At 42.6% G+C, this 17,802-nt stretch overlaps 1 protein-coding gene across 1 annotated transcript in view; it reads right to left on the bottom strand.

Annotated features, from left to right (window-relative positions):
• The window catches only part of hsf4 (heat shock transcription factor 4), a gene marked incomplete at both ends in the record, with an annotated part of 44,828 nt that overhangs the window by 24,660 nt on the left and 2,366 nt on the right, over positions 1-17,802 (bottom strand). Inside the window, 3 exons of the mRNA XM_079251719.1 lie at positions 12,095-12,219; positions 12,703-12,830; positions 13,982-14,090. Of these exons, the coding sequence (XP_079107845.1) occupies positions 12,095-12,219; positions 12,703-12,830; positions 13,982-14,090 (362 nt within the window). The remainder of the gene's footprint in view (positions 1-12,094; positions 12,220-12,702; positions 12,831-13,981; positions 14,091-17,802) is intronic.

Here is a 17,802-nt window from a genome sequence, read left to right as displayed (position 1 = left end):
AAACATAAAGGACCAGTAGCGCGCGTCCAGGCAGTTGCACCAGCTGCAGCGGAAATGCACTGTTGCATCCATCAAGAACAACTCGCCGTGAAAAAAATGCTGTTAAGCCTGAAATCAGTTCTGGTCGAGTCTGTGAAAATAGTCAACAAGATCAAAGGTAAACCCCTGAACGCACGTCTTTTTAAAACTCTGTGTGAAGAAATAGGAAGCGAACACACAAAACTCCTTTTTCTCACCGAAGTTTGCTGGTTGTCACGTGGAAAGGTTCTCACCCGTCTGTTTGAGCTACGAGATGAGATATTGTTCTTCTTGCACCCCAGTGATGAACTCCATGATAGAATGCAGCACTTCCAGTGGCTCACAAAGTTGGCATACTTGACTGACATTTTCAGCATTCTCAGTAGTTTAAATGTGGCACTGCAAGGGAAAACTGTGACCATCTTCGATGTCTAGGACAAAATAAAGGTCAAAAGCCTGAAGATGGAATTGTGGTGTGACCGTCTGGATCGTGGGCAATTTGACAACTTTCCAACACTTGAAGATTTTCTCCTCACTGCTGGGGAGAATGTGGAAGACAGCACTGTTGCATCCTTCAAACAACATCTGCAAGGCCTCCAACTCTCAGCTGGAATTATATTTCCCAGAGTTGGAAGCAAGCTTTGAGTGGATCAGATATCCATTTGGGGACAAAACACGCATCCAGGAAATCCCTTCCAAGCTCCCACTGAAAGGCAGACAGCCTTGTGGATACTGCATCAGATGGGGCATTGAAGAAAACTTTCACAGAGAAAAGTTTAACAGAATTTTGGCTCCACATCCACCCGAGCATCCCGAGCTCACTGACACTGCTCTGAAACTCTTGATGCCGTTTCCATCCACCTACAACTGTAAAGCTGGATTTTCAGCACTTGTTGGTCTGAAAACAAAGCAGCGCAACAGGATTAGTGTGGACTGTTTCTGTGATGGGGAGGAGGGTGGACACTGTGGGAGAGATCCTGGAGAGAAGGATGAGGTCTCTCATGCAGGGCATCCTGAGTAACACCAGGTACCCACTACACCAATGTCTGTCTGCTCAGAAGAGCAACCACAGTGACAGGCTTCTCTCCCTACGGTGTAGAACGGAACGGTTCAGGAAGTCGTTCCTTCCTGCTGCTATAAGACTGTATAACAGCTCAGTCTGATCATGTGCACTTTTTATTACTATTGATAGTAACTTTTAACTTTTTAACCTGTACTGAATGTGAATTTGTGTGAATGTACAGCTGCTGGACACTTGAATTGCCCCTACGGGGGATTAATAAAGTATTTATCTATCATCTATCTATGATATGAGACTGAAACTCTCAGATTTGGAGCAGATATTGCTTCACTTATGGCACAGAAAATGCAGCACCATTCTTCTCATTAAAATGGAAAAAGACAACAATGAGTAAGTAAAGACAAAAAGATTATAAGAGCTGCACTGTATGCTGTAAACTTGTGAACTTATGTTTAGGTGGTCCATGAATATTTGTTGTATGGGTCCTTGGACTGAAAATGTTTGAGAAACACTGACTTAGTACAATGTTAACATGGTGTTGGCATGATGTTATCCTCAGTTAGAGAAATAAAACACATTTCTCTTGTTTCAATGACATTTACTCAGAGTAACAGATGCATTTCTAAAGCTAGAAATCTTTTCTATGAAGTCCCCAGATGTCCATAGATGTCTATTTAAGAATGTTCACCCCAGAGCATCTATCAAAACACCTGAAAACCACAAACCAGGCCAGAAATCTGGGTACAGTAATGGACTCAGACTGAAATAAAAAAAAATGGAACAACAAAGTCACCTTACCATACAGCTATGCTATACTATACAATACTATACTATACTGTACTGTATTATACTATACTATGCTATGCTATGCTATACTGTACTATACTATACTATACTATGTTATGCTATGCTATGCTATGCTATGCTATGCTATACTGTACTATACTATACTATACTATACTATGCTATGCTATGCTATGCTATGCTATACTGTACTATACTGTGATATACTATACTATACTATACAGCTTACAATAGGTCAGGTCTATTGAATTCCCTTTGGAGATTAATAAAGTATTTTTTATTTAATTTCATTACTATCACCTTAAAAATATATCAAAGATAAAAAAAACAAAAAAAAAAACAAAAAAAAAAAACTGATCTCACAGCAGGACCTGGAAAAACTGTTCCAAACTTACATCTTTAGTCGGCTTAGTTACTGTAGGAGTGTTTTTATGTGTTGTCTTAAAAACTCTATGAGACACCTGCAGCTAATCCAGAACTCTGCTGCTCCAGCCTTCACTAAGACCAAGAAAGTGGTCTTTGCGAGAGACCTCTTGGTCCAGTATGAACCTACCAGACCCCTAAGGTCGTGTGGATCTGGTCTTTTACCAGTCCCCAGAGTCAGAAGCACACATGGAGAAGCAGCATTCAGCTTCTATGCTGAAGAAACTTCCAGAAAGCCTCAGATCAGCTGGAACATCCAGTTTATTTCAATAGGAGAACAAGGAGAAAGACCCTCCTGTTCTCTGCTGCATTTCTGTAGCTTTTATTCAAAATCATTTATAATTCACTTCAAGTCCAAATCTGCATGTTGTGCTGTAGAAATGAACTTGCCTTGCCTTTTAAGGTGGTTCTTTGAAAACATTGACAAGGATTAGGAGATTCCAGGTCAGCAAAACTTCACCTGTCAATTCTGCTATAACAAGTTAATTTCTCTCTGTTTCCTCTCTGTGGTGAGGAAATATTGTTAAATTAAATATAATAAATTAATAAAAATATACATTTTATCATAGACATTATACATCTAGTAGCAGTGAATGTTGTAAGTTGATTGTGTTTATGATACACTGGCATCTAAAAACAGGCTTGAACGGTTTGCTGGGGAAGTGAAGGATGTTGGTCTACATAAAATAAAGAGCTTCAGCCAGGATACAAACAGACGTCTGCCTGGATGGGTGTGTGATTTCTGCTCTGAAACATAGGTGTTTTCTTTATAATCTCTTGACTTTTTATTTTATTAATTTTTTAAAATAATATTTAGTTTATTTTTGAAAAAGAAAAGAAAAAAAGATATAAATAAATGAATAAAGAAAGAAAGAAAGAAAGAAAGAAAACTCCGCAAATTTTTAGCAAACAGAGGTTTTAGAGATGGACTAAGTGGTTTAATTGACTCAGATTAAGCCTGATTTTAAGGTCTCTTTAACTTCCACAGTTTCACTCAGGCAAGTTCTCATTTTTATCAGGAAACATCAGAAATAACAGCTTTGTTCAGAACACTTCATTTACCTTCTCTGCAAATAAAAAGCAGGAAGCAACAAACATCTGCACATGGACACATCTGTATTTGCACAGATGTTGTCATCCTCTTTGAGCACACCTGTGCTGTCGGTGCGTATGTGTGTGTGTGTGTGTGTGTGTGTGTGTGTGTCAGTCAGGTGAGCAAGGGAACATTCTCTTCTCACATCAGCAAACAACGGAGAGAACAAAGCAGCTATTTTCAGCCACAATGGCCTCCAGAGAACAAGTCCCATCAGCCAACAGGGAATTTGAAAAAATGTAACTGGAGAAGAACAGAAAGATGCAACTTTTTATTTATATGATTTTAAAACAAAAACTTTTTCAGACTGCAATGGGAATGTTTCAACATCCTGTCATGAAAAAGTTCCAACATATTGTAGTGAAAAGCTTCCATCATCTTGTAGTGACAAAATCCCACAATGTTGTGACGAGAACATTCCGTCAACTTGTGACAACAATGTGCCAACATCCTGTTCTGATAACATTCCAACATCCTTCAGCAACAACGTTCCATCATCCTGTTACAGGTCTATGCGGCTCATACACCTCTATGATGACAACAAAGCTGGGCGAAAATGTTCCCCTTGCAGGTTACCGGGACCCCCTTCTGGAGCCAGGCCTGGGAGTGGGGCACGAGAGAGAGTGTCTGGTGGCCGGGCCTTTGCCCGTGGGGCTTGGACAGGCTCGGTCGGGCTCAGTCCGAAAGGGTTACATGGGCCCCACCTCCCATGGTCTCACCATCTGTGGGAGGAGCCGTAGGGGTCGGGTGCAGTGTGAGCTGGGCGGCAGCAAGGGGCGGGGACCCTGGCGGTCCGATCCCCGGCTGCAGAAGCTGGCTCTAGGGACGTGGAACGTCACCTCTCTGGTGGGGAAGGAGCCTGAGCTTGTGCGCGAGGTTGAGCGGTTCCGGCTAGATATAGTTGGACTCACCTCGACGCATGGCTTGGGCTCTGGAACCAGTACCCTCGAGAGGGGCTGGACCTTCTTCCACTCTGGAGTTGCTCATGGTGAGAGGCGCCGAGCAGGTGTGGGCATTCTCATCAGCCCCCAGCTTGGTGCCTGCACGTTGGGGTTTACCCCGGTGGATGAAAGGGTAGTTTCCCTCCGCCTCCGGGTGGGGGGACGGGTCCTGACTGTTGTCTGTGCTTATGCACCGAACAGCAGTTCAGAGTACCCACCCTTTCTGGGGTCCTTGGAGGGATTGCTGTAGCGACAACATTCCATCATCCTGTACCGACAACATTCCGTCATCCTGTAGCGACAACATTCCATCATCCTGTACCGACAACATTCTCTCATCCTGTAGCGACAACGTTCCGTCATCCTGTAGCGAAAAACCTTCCGTCATCCTGTAGCGACAACATTCCATCATCCTGTAGCGACAACATTCCATCATCCTGTAGCGACAACATTCCGTCATCCTGTAGCGACAACATTCCATCATCCTGTACCGACAACATTCCGTCATCCTGTAGCGACAACATTCCTTCATCCTGTACCGACAACATTCCATCATCCTGTACCGACAACATTCCGTCATCCTGTAGCGAAAGCATTCCGTCATCCTGTAGCGACAACATTCCGTCATCCTGTAGCGACAACATTCCGTCATCCTGTAGCGACAACATTCCATCATCCTGTAGCGACAACATTCCATCATCCTGTAGCGACAACATTCCATCATCCTGTAGCGACAACATTCCGTCATCATATAGCGACAACATTCCGTCATCCTGTAGCGACAACATTCCGTCATCCTGTAGCGACAACATTCCGTCATCCTGTAGCGACAACATTCCATCATCCTGTAGCGACAACATTCCATCATCCTGTAGCGACAACATTCGATCATCCTGTAGCGACAACATTCCGTCATCCTGTACCGACAACATTCCGTCATCCTGTAGCGACAACATTCCATCATCCTGTACCGACAACATTCCATCATCCTGTACCGACAACATTCCATCATCCTATACCGACAACATTCCGTCATCATATAGCGACAACATTCCATCATCCTGTAGCGACAACATTCCGTCATCCTGTAGCGACAACATTCCATCATCATGTAGCGACAACGTTCCATCATCCTGTAGCAAGAACGTTCCATCACCCTGTACCGACAACATTCCATCATCATGTAGCGACAACATTCCGTCATCCTGTAGCGACAACATTCCGTCATCCTGTAGCGACAACATTCCATCATCCAGTAGCGACAACATTCCATCATCATGTAGCGACAACGTTCCGTCATCCTGCAGCGACAACATTCCGTCATCCTGTAGCGACAACATTCCATCATCCTGTACCGAAAAACCTTCCGTCATCCTGTCGCGACAACATTCCATCATCCTGTAGCGACAACATTCCATTATCCTGTACCGACAACATTCCGTCATCCTGTAGCGACAACATTCCATCATCCTGTACCGACAACATTCTCTCATCCTGTAGCAACAACGTTCCGTCTTCCTGTAGCGAAAAAAATTCCATCATCCTTTCGCGACAACGTTCCGTCATCCTGTAGCGAAAAACCTTCCGTCATCCTGTAGCGACAACATTCCATCATCCTGTAGCGACAACATTCCGTCATCCTGTAGCGACAACATTCCGTCATCCTGTAGCGACAACATTCCATCATCCTGTACCGACAACATTCCGTCATCCTGTAGCGACAACATTCCGTCATCCTGTACCGACAACATTCCATCATCCTGTACCGACAACATTCCGTCATCCTGTACCGACAACATTCCATCATCCTGTACCGACAACATTCCGTCATCCTGTAGCGACAACATTCCATCATCCTGTACCGACAACATTCCGTCATCCTGTAGCGACAACATTCCATCATCCTGTACCGACAACATTCCGTCATCCTGTAGCGACAACATTCCGTCATCCTGTAGCGACAACATTCCGTCATCCTGTAGCGACAACATTCCATCATCCTGTAGCGACAACATTCCATCATCCTGTAGCGACAACATTCCGTCATCATATAGCGACAACATTCCGTCATCCTGTAGCGACAACATTCCGTCATCCTGTAGCGACAACATTCCGTCATCCTGTAGCGACAACATTCCGTCATCCTGTAGCGAAAGCATTCCGTCATCCTGTAGCGACAACATTCCATCATCCTGTAGCGACAACATTCCATCATCCTTTAGCGACAACATTCCGTCATCCTGTAGCGACAACATTCCATCATCCTGTAGCGACAACCTTCCATCATCCTTTAGCGACAACATTCCGTCATCCTTTAGCGACAACATTCCATCATCCTGTAGCGACAACATTCCGTCATCATATAGCGACAACATTCCGTCATCCTGTAGCGACAACATTCCATCATCCTGTAGCGACAACATTCCGTCATCATATAGCGACAACATTCCGTCATCCTGTAGCGACAACATTCCGTCATCCTGTAGCGACAACATTCCGTCATCCTGTAGCGACAACATTCCGTCATCCTGTAGCGAAAGCATTCCGTCATCCTGTAGCGACAACATTCCATCATCCTGTAGCGACAACATTCCATCATCCTTTAGCGACAACATTCCGTCATCCTGTAGCGACAACATTCCATCATCCTGTAGCGACAACCTTCCATCATCCTTTAGCGACAACATTCCGTCATCCTGTAGCGACAACCTTCCATCATCCTTTAGCGACAACATTCCGTCATCCTGTAGCGACAACGTTCCATCATCCTGTAGCGACAACGTTCCATCATCCTGTACCGACAACATTCCATCATCATGTAGCGACAACGTTCCATCATCCTGTAGCGACAACATTCCATCATCCTTTAGCGACAACATTCCGTCATCCTGTAGCGACAACATTCCATCATCCTGTAGCGACAACATTCCATCATCCTTTAGCGACAACATTCCGTCATCCTTTAGCGACAACATTCCATCATCCTGTAGCGACAACATTCCGTCATCCTGTAGCGACAACGTTCCGTCATCCTGTAGCGACAACGTTCCATCATCCTGTAGCGACAACGTTCCATCATCCTGTAGCGACAACATTCCATCATCATGTAGCGACAACATTCCATCATCCTGTAGCGACATTATTCCGTCATCCTGTAGCGACAACATTCCATCATCCTGTAGCGACAACATTCCATCATCATATAGCGACAACATTCCATCATCATATAGCAACAACATTCCATCATCCTGTAGCGACAACGTTCCGTCGTCCTGTAGCGACAACATTCCATCATCATATAGCGACAACATTCCATCATCCTGTAGCGACAACATTCCATCATCCTGTAGCGACAACATTCCATCATCATATAGCGACAACATTCCATCATCCTGTAGCGACAACATTCCGTCATCCTGTAGCGACAACATTCCATCATCCTGTAGCGACAACATTCCATCATCATATAGCGACAACATTCCATCATCATATAGCAACAACATTCCATCATCCTGTAGCGACAACGTTCCGTCGTCCTGTAGCGACAACATTCCATCATCATATAGCGACAACATTCCATCATCCTGTAGCGACAACGTTCCGTCGTCCTGTAGCGACAACATTCCATCATCCTGTAGCGACAACATTCCGTCATCCTGTAGCGACAACGTTCCGTCGTCCTGTAGCGACAACATTCCATCATCCTGTAGCGACAACATTCCATCATCCTGTAGCGACAACATTCCATCATCCTGTAGCGACAACATTCCATCATCCTGTAGCGACAACGTTCCGTCGTCCTGTAGCGACAACATTCCATCATCATATAGCGACAACATTCCATCATCCTGTAGCGACAACGTTCCGTCGTCCTGTAGCGACAACGTTCCGTCGTCCTGTAGCGACAACATTCCATCATCATATAGCGACAACATTCCATCATCCTGTAGCGACAACGTTCCGTCCTCCTGTAGCGACAACGTTCCATCATCCTGTAGCGACAACGTTCTGTTGTCCTGTAGTGAGAACTTTCCACCATCCCATAACGAGAACAATCAAGTTCCAGTAGTAGAGTGGAACTACAAGGAAACACACGCCATTAACCAGCGTTGGGAACAGAAACCAAGAGGCAGAAATGCAGGGAAACCAAACAAGACACTGGTGTAATGACCTAACTAATGAGTCCAGGTCAAGCTGATGAACAGGAACAAAGACTAAAGAAAACAAGGGAACTAAAGAGCAGGGGAGCAAGCAGAGCTGATGACACCAGCTCTTCAGATGAAGAAGGACCAGCTCCTTCCAGAGGAGGAGGAAGAGGAAGAGGAAGAGGGACAACAGTGAGGGGAAGAAGAAGCAGCAGCAGGAGAGGAGAGTCATCAACTCCAGGTTTGGAAAGCTGACATGGTGCTGATGAGGCAGATTTAATCTCAGCCTACATTCCTGCCCTTCAGACCACCAGGACCCCTGCTCATCATAACAGCTACATATTCTGCTCTCCTGCTTTTTACTTTACTTTTACAAACAGTCTTTATCAGACAATAGTTCTAATCTAATGTAAATATGTAAATTCTATTGTGTTCTGGTGTTTTTATTATTACATTTATTTACATTCCATAACATGGCATTATATTGTTTACATAAATAAACATGATGACCGTAAAACTTATTCTGACTCTTTTATTATAATGCACAGTAGAAAAAATAAGCTTTTAGTGTGTTTATGCATCACCTGGTGAATTTCAATAATACTGATAGTAAATATGAATATATTACAGGATTCCTCTTGATGCCGCCTTTCATTAGAGTCTCATTGATGACTGTATGTTGAAGTGTTCTGGAGTTAGAGCTTATTGAAGTGTTCTGGAGTTAGAGCTTATTGAAGTGTTCTGGAGTTATAGCTTATTGAAGTGTTCTGGAGTTAGAGCTTATTGAAGTGTTCTGGAGTTAGAGCTTATTGAAGTGTTCTGGAGTTAGAGCTTATTGAAGTGTTCTGGAGTTAGAGCTTATTGAAGTGTTCTGGAGTTAGAGCTTATTGAAGTGTTCTGGAGTTAGAGCTTATTGAAGTGTTCTGGAGTTAGAGCTTATTGAAGTGTTCTGGAGTTAGAGCTTATTGAAGTGTTCTGGAGTTAGAGCTTATTGAAGTGTTCTGGAGTTAGAGCTTATTGAAGTGTTCTGGAGTTAGAGCTTATTGAAGTGTTCTGGAGTTAGAGCTTATTGAAGTGTTCTGGAGTTAGAGCTTATTGAAGTGTTCTGGAGTTAGAGCTTATTGAAGTGTTCTGGAGTTAGAGCTTATTGAAGTGTTCTGGAGTTAGAGCTTATTGAAGTGTTCTGGAGTTAGAGCTTATTGAAGTGTTCTGGAGTTAGAGCTTATTGAAGTGTTCTGGAGTTAGAGCTTATTGAAGTGTTCTGGAGTTAGAGCTTATTGAAGTGTTCTGGAGTTAGAGCTTATTGAAGTGTTCTGGAGTTAGAGCTTATTGAAGTGTTCTGGAGTTATAGCTTATTGAAGTGTTCTGGAGTTAGAGCTTATTGAAGTGTTCTGGAGTTAGAGCTTATTGAAGTGTTCTGGAGTTAGAGCTTATTGAAGTGTTCTGGAGTTAGAGCTTATTGAAGTGTTCTGGAGTTATAGCTTATTGAAGTGTTCTGGAGTTAGAGCTTATTGAAGTGTTCTGGAGTTAGAGCTTATTGAAGTGTTCTGCAGTTAGAGCTTATTGAAGTGTTCTGGAGTTAGAGCTTATTGAAGTGTTCTGGAGTTAGAGCTTATTGAAGTGTTCTGGAGTTATAGCTTATTGAAGTGTTCTGGAGTTAGAGCTTATTGAAGTGTTCTGGAGTTATAGCTTATTGAAGTGTTCTGGAGTTAGAGCTTATTGAAGTGTTCTGGAGTTAGAGCTTATTGAAGTGTTCTGGAGTTAGAGCTTATTGAAGTGTTCTGGAGTTAGAGCTTATTGAAGTGTTCTGGAGTTAGAGCTTATTGAAGTGTTCTGGAGTTAGAGCTTATTGAAGTGTTCTGGAGTTAGAGCTTATTGAAGTGTTCTGGAGTTAGAGCTTATTGAAGTGTTCTGGAGTTAGAGCTTATTGAAGTGTTCTGGAGTTAGAGCTTATTGAAGTGTTCTGGAGTTAGAGCTTATTGAAGTGTTCTGGAGTTAGAGCTTATTGAAGTGTTCTGGAGTTAGAGCTTATTGAAGTGTTCTGGAGTTATAGCTTATTGAAGTGTTCTGGAGTTAGAGCTTATTGAAGTGTTCTGGAGTTAGAGCTTATTGAAGTGTTCTGGAGTTACAGCTTATTGAAGTGTTCTGGAGTTAGAGCTTATTGAAGTGTTCTGGAGTTATAGCTTATTGAAGTGTTCTGGAGTTAGAGCTTATTGAAGTGTTCTGGAGTTAGAGCTTATTGAAGTGTTCTGGAGTTAGAGCTTATTGAAGTGTTCTGGAGTTATAGCTTATTGAAGTGTTCTGGAGTTATAGCTTATTGAAGTGTTCTGGAGTTAGAGCTTATTGAAGTGTTCTGGAGTTAGAGCTTATTGAAGTGTTCTGGAGTTAGAGCTTATTGAAGTGTTCTGGAGTTATAGCTTATTGAAGTGTTCTGGAGTTAGAGCTTATTGAAGTGTTCTGGAGTTAGAGCTTATTGAAGTGTTCTGGAGTTATAGCTTATTGAAGTGTTCTGGAGTTAGAGCTTATTGAAGTGTTCTGGAGTTAGAGCTTATTGAAGTGTTCTGGAGTTAGAGCTTATTGAAGTGTTCTGGAGTTAGAGCTTATTGAAGTGTTCTGGAGTTAGAGCTTATTGAAGTGTTCTGGAGTTAGAGCTTATTGAAGTGTTCTGGAGTTAGAGCTTATTGAAGTGTTCTGGAGTTAGAGCTTATTGAAGTGTTCTGGAGTTAGAGCTTATTGAAGTGTTCTGGAGTTAGAGCTTATTGAAGTGTTCTGGAGTTAGAGCTTATTGAAGTGTTCTGGAGTTAGAGCTTATTGAAGTGTTCTGGAGTTAGAGCTTATTGAAGTGTTCTGGAGTTATAGCTTATTGAAGTGTTCTGGAGTTAGAGCTTATTGAAGTGTTCTGGAGTTAGAGCTTATTGAAGTGTTCTGGAGTTATAGCTTATTGAAGTGTTCTGGAGTTAGAGCTTATTGAAGTGTTCTGGAGTTAGAGCTTATTGAAGTGTTCTGGAGTTAGAGCTTATTGAAGTGTTCTGGAGTTAGAGCTTATTGAAGTGTTCTGGAGTTAGAGCTTATTGAAGTGTTCTGGAGTTAGAGCTTATTGAAGTGTTCTGGAGTTAGAGCTTATTGAAGTTGGAGACTCCAAATGGCCACTTTGGGGAGCGCATGAACATACTTACAGTAAAACCCTCATAGAATAATAACTGTGGCTGCTATTGCCACCAAACTTTAACTGGTCATAGGAAAAGCTTCAGGCTACAGCTCCATCTGATTTTCCAGTCCATATCTCCATCTCTCCATGAGCAGCATGTTGACAAAGTAGAAGAGAAATTCAGACCAGGGAAAAAAACCTGAAATTTCCTTGTGTTCCAACTTCAATAACTTTATGCTGCTTACAGTTACAATCCATCTGAAAGCTGAGGGTAAAACTTTAGTGTTTTCTTTATAAAGAGACCATGCTTTTGAATCTACTCCAAAGGGTTCAAGAACAGCATCTACTTTCATTTGGCTATGTCTTTTTCGGGCATATTTGGCATTTTGGGGGGTGACTGTTAAGTGGTTAAAACCCTGAAATTACAAGCGAGATCAACCCATCCTTCTCCTCCATCTGTCTCACACACACACACACACCTTTCAGAGCTGCTGTACTCACTGCTTCATGTCCTGCATCTGACACTCCATATTGTCCTGCTGTGTCCTGAGGAGCTGGACTTCATACAGCAGCTTGCTGAGGTCCTCCTGACGCACTTTGGTCTCTTCGCTCTTCACTATGGACACCTGCACACAGTTTGACCTCCTTCAGAAAACTTTTCACTTCATCCAGGTCGGTGATGTTCACCAATATTTATCAGATTTATGAAAGAACAACTTTGGAAAATATCATTTAACTAGTCTGACTGTGAGAAAGAAGGTCCCATCAAACCCGCCCAGCTGGATATCAGGACGTTTCTAACACAGCGTTAGCTTGTGCTAGCATGTGTTTACATGTGCAGGGTGTATTAGCATTAATTACTGCTGAAATCTTTCCATATATTATTAATCACAAGTATAGATCTTATTCAAATAAAGATGTTTCAGTAATATTTAAAATGAAAAGGCAAATGCATAAAAACGTGAAAGCTGCTCATTTTTCTCAGAGCCACAGGATGCTGAAACAAAACATCAGTTTTTTTGTTTCTGACAGAAATGGGAGTTTAGAAGTCTGATTAACTGCATATACGGCATTTAAAAGCCCTGCAGCCATGTTTTCTGCACTCCCACCTTCCTCTTGATGTGCTCCAGCATGTGTTCATGGCCCTGAAGGAAATACAGATGTTGGAACTCTGTGTCATCTCTCTCAGGCTTCACCAGACCGCTCTGCTCGATGTTCACCACTTTGCGGAAACCATCTGGAAGATGCAGAGGTAAGCAGAAGCAGAAACAAGGCCTTTGGGACGACGACTGTCGACCTGCTGGTCAGGCGTGAGTCATATGAAAAGATGTGACGACTGCAGAGATGGAAGAACTTCTGTTCCTTCTTATTGCCAACATGTGGTCTAGACGAGGGAGCAGAACCTCCTTGTAGCCCCCTCCTCCCCACAATGGTCTGTACTTGTGTGGTGAGGATCTTAAAGGCACCTGGGAATGCATGCAGAACTCCAGGACCACAATCTCTTGCTTCCAAGACATGTTGCGCTGCATGTAGCCAAAGTCCAACCAGTCAGAAGAGGAAGAATGAGAAGCGGAGGAAAGAGAAGAGGATTGGACTGGTTGGACTTTGGCTGTATGAAGTGCAACACACAGCCACTGACTGCAGTCAGAGTGCAGCTACAGCTCAGCAGCTGCAGCTTGCGGGCCACCGTAGATAACAGAACCTGATTGGACGAAACTCTCGCTGACAGGACCTAAATGTAATGTTTTCAGTATTTATTCCAATTACTGCAATAAAACCTGGGCAGGCTGATGTGCTTTAACAAAGCAACACAATGTGTCCTGCAGCCTGCAAGTTATTCCACTTTCATAAATATGAAGCATAACTGGAGCTTATGCCAACGTAGCGCATGGACAATCATTTCACATCATCTTCATCATATGGATGTGTTCCATTCAGACATACAGTAGGATTTATCAGTGTATATGCTACTTTTCTCACAACACCTTAATGCCCCCCTCTCATGTTATCCACCCCCCCACAAACACTTAATTATAACAACAATACAAAAAAAAATAAAAATAAATAATGATAATAATAGTAATAACAATAATGATAATAAGGAGGGGCTCCAGGGAGGTTCTGCTCCCTCGTGTCGGCCACATGGAAACAATAAAAAGCAACAGAAGTGAAGACAAAAAGGAGGCACAGCGCATCTGAAGTCATGATGATGAAGGAATATGCTGTGTGTTCTGCCATCGCTGCAGTCGTCACGGAAACGACATTGTCCAGCTCTGCTCTGCTGGTTTCGTTTTCCCCGGTGACTCACACAGGTCTCACCTGACCCTGAAGCCAGACGGAAGACGGACGCTGGCGATCCCAGCGGGCCTAAGCAGAAGGTGTACTTACACATGTTGAGCTGTCGCACGAAGCTTGCCATGTTGTTGTGTTTGAAGTATTTTGGCAGAACTTCCTTGGCGAAGCGTCCCTGATCGAACACGTGAAAACTGGTTCCAGTCTGAGGAAGACAATCAGGATCTTCGTCAGAACAAAAAGACTCCTGACTGACTGAGATTCTCTTTACTTTGACATCTCCTATCATGAACCTGTTATTTATTACCTGTAAATCAACATTTTAGGATTTTACAGAAGAAATTCATAATTACAGTGTTCTATATTCATTATTTATTGTCCATCGGCTTTCTGAACCGGCTCTGATAAACTCCTCCTCCTGCTCCACAGTCAGACTGCAGGTGGAAAACCACTCACACGTCTCTGCATGTCAGACAGAAAAGCTCCTGTTTTCATACGAAGTCACTGTTTTTCGCCATGTTCATGTCCTGATCTGCACACTGACTCATCACATGGGCCTTACCACTAGGAACCACAGCGTTGGCACCTCAGTGGACGCAAACACTGCTAGCAGAAGCAGAGCAGCGTGAGGAAGAGGAGAAGGACGAGGCCAACCGGGTCTGATAATAAGCCTGGCTGGGTGAAGCAGGTACACGGCAGCATCATCATCCAGACTTTACAACACGAAACAAGCAGAAGATTTACTCTCACTGGAAAACTGATGAGCTGCACATCAGCTTGTCACAATATAAAAGTACACAGTAAGATAAATAGTTCACACAGTTAACAAATCTTCACATGCCAGAAGCAAAACCGAGTTACACAGACTCACAACTCAACACACATTAACACCTCCGGCTGTTTCCACGCAGAGCGTGAAATGCAGAACACAATGTAGTGCACATGCCAGACCTCCAGAGGGCAGTAAAACTTTTTATTAGCACACCCAGGTGTGCACTTAACACTATACAACCAAAGCGTAGCATGCTAACTGCTAGCTATCTGGCGCTTCTTTGCTGACGCTGTTCTACCAAGTTTTGCTTCAACAGATCAAATTAATTAAAAACATGCAGCTGCACAAACTCGACATTCGCCATGTTGTTGTCCTTCTTACAGGGTAATGTCATCATGGGTTGCCACCCATCTCGTACAATACGGAGTCATCCTTCAATTAACAGACAAATGTCGCGTCCCGTATTGGTTCAATCCCGGACGCACTTTGTTCTGTATTTTCATAACTTTCCACGTGTCGGTCACACACATCAACACTCAGTCTGAAAAATGTCATTTTGGACAGAATCTGCACAGGCCCCGCCCCCTCCGCTGTCTGCCTACATGTTGGACAGTCACGGTTGCCTGGAGACAGACATGACTCATGTATGCTCCTCAGAATACCCACGCCTTGTAAAATGTCTTCTGTACCTGGTTGATAGCTGAACATCCTAAAATCAAAGTGCTGCAAAACAGACGTGAGCACAAAGGCTGCAGTGACAGTGACGATGTTTACAAGGCAAACTGTACAAAGTGTCAGCGACTGTTTAGCTGCACATGGCGGACTGTCCGACATCTAACAGCATCACGAGAACAGGATAATTTATTTATATGCTGTATTAGTCAATATAAATAACATATATGGCCATTAAAAACATATTTCTAATGGATGGAAAGTTAATAATTACACGCAGAAATAAATATAGCTAAGGTGAAACATTTATTTTTAAAATATATGCATTTCCTATGGTTACATGTTTAGAGCTTCATGGGTTTTTTCATGTCAGTTTTTTAAGGAATCTGTGTTCAGTAATCATTCAACAAATAATTTTATTAGTGTTGTTAAACTCTAAGTATGACATGACTTCCCTTCAAGTCATGAGATACAGCAAACAGATGCAGTCCAACATGTAAGGACTAAACAACCAGGAGGCGCATTTCACAGCACGACGGAGTCTCGAACACCACGATGCACAGCTTCCCACCATGGTCCCGCACTGTAAACATTTTATAGCATATGTTTATTTCTGTTTTTACAACACTCGCTAAAGTAGATGCTATTTGATGGCCTTGTTGTTGTTTTCATGCTAAACAAGCAGCACGTTGTTATGGTGATGCCGTAATGGAATGATAAGACAGTAATTTCATTTGCCCAACTATTACTGACCACAGTATAAATGATATAAATGTGTCATCCCACTCCTGCCCTCTTACCGCATGCAAGTGAAGTGTCACAGGTGTTATTTTTTTGTTCAATGTTATACCTGCTACACACAGAAATCTTTAAGTGCCACTAATGCTGTTGCCTTGTGATTCATATTAACTAGGTTAATTAATTACACAACGAAGTATAGTCTAAATGGCACTTTATTATATAAAACATTTTCTTAATGTTAGTAAAGATCCATGTAATCACAGCTTTATGTTGCCTAATTAGCAACACTTTATATCCAACAATGTTGCACAACAAACAATGTATAAAGTATTTCAATCTTTAAGTTTGATTAATTGATTACTTCATCACTCCTTTATTTAAAATGTTAGCACAAAATAAACCAATGCTGTGGGCTCCCCACAAGCCTGCATTGGGGCTATAGTGGATGTCCCTTATTTTAATTTTTGAAAGGTGGCAACCCTAATTATGTCGCCCAAAGATTACCATTCCAGTTGACACAGACAGGGCTCATTGGTTTCAATTTTTTAGAAAATTTCTTTACAGTAGTAACATGTAGAAAGTAACATGTAACGGTTGTAACATGTAGAAAGGAGCTGCTGACAGCTGTAACATGTAGAAAAAGAACATGTAACAGCAGTAACATGAAGAAAGGATCACCCAGCAGCTATAACATATAGAACGTAACACGTAACAGCTTTAACACGGCGTAATGTGTTGGGATGGTTACATGATGTAATGTTTTGGGATGGTAACATGATGTAATGTGTTGGGATGGTAACATGGCGTAATGTGTTGGGATGGTAATATGACGTAATGTCTTGGGATGGTAACATGACGTAATGTCTTGGGATGGTAACATGGCATAATGCGTTGGGATGGTAACATGGCGTAATGTGTTGGGATGGTAACATGACATAATGTCTTGGGATGGTAACATGGCATAATGTGTTGGGATGGTAACATGGCGTAATGTGTTGGGATGGTAACATGGCGTAATGTGTTTGGATGGTAACATGGCATAATGTGTTGGGATGGTAACGTGATGTAATGTGTGGGGATGGTAACATGGCGTAATGTGTTGGGATGGTAACGTGATGTAATGTGTTGGGATGCTAACGTGATGTAATGTGTTGGGATGGTAACATGGCATAATGTGTTGGGATGGTAACGTGATGTAATGTGTTGGGATGGTAACATGGTGTAATGTGTTGGGATGGTAACGTGATGTAATGTGTTGGGATGCTAACGTGATGTAATGTGTTGGGATGCTAACGTGATGTAATGTGTTGGGATGGTAACGTGATGTAATGTGTTGGGATGGTAACGTGCTGTAATGTGTTGGGATGCTAACGTGATGTAATGTGTTGAGATGGTAACGTGATGTAATGTGTTGGGATGGTAACGTGCTGTAATGTGTTGGGATGCTAACGTGATGTAATGTGTTGGGATGGTAACGTGCTGTAATGTGTTGGGATGCTAACGTGATGTAATGTGTTGGGATGGTAATGTGCTGTAATGTGTTGGGATGCTAACGTAATGTAATGTGTTGGGATGGTAACGTGCTGTAATGTGTTGGGATGCTAACGTAATGTAATGTGTTGGGATGGTAACGTGATGTAATGTGTTGGGATGGTAACGTGCTGTAATGTGTTGGGATGCTAACGTGATGTAATGTGTTGGGATGGTAATGTGTTGGGATGTGTAGCGTATT

This window comes from Telmatherina bonti, assembly GCF_933228915.1.
Source record: "Telmatherina bonti genome assembly, chromosome: 2".
Lineage (NCBI taxonomy): Eukaryota > Metazoa > Chordata > Actinopteri > Atheriniformes > Telmatherinidae > Telmatherina > Telmatherina bonti.
Note: the sequence above shows the minus strand (reverse complement) of the source record. Positions and strands in the feature narration are given on the sequence as shown.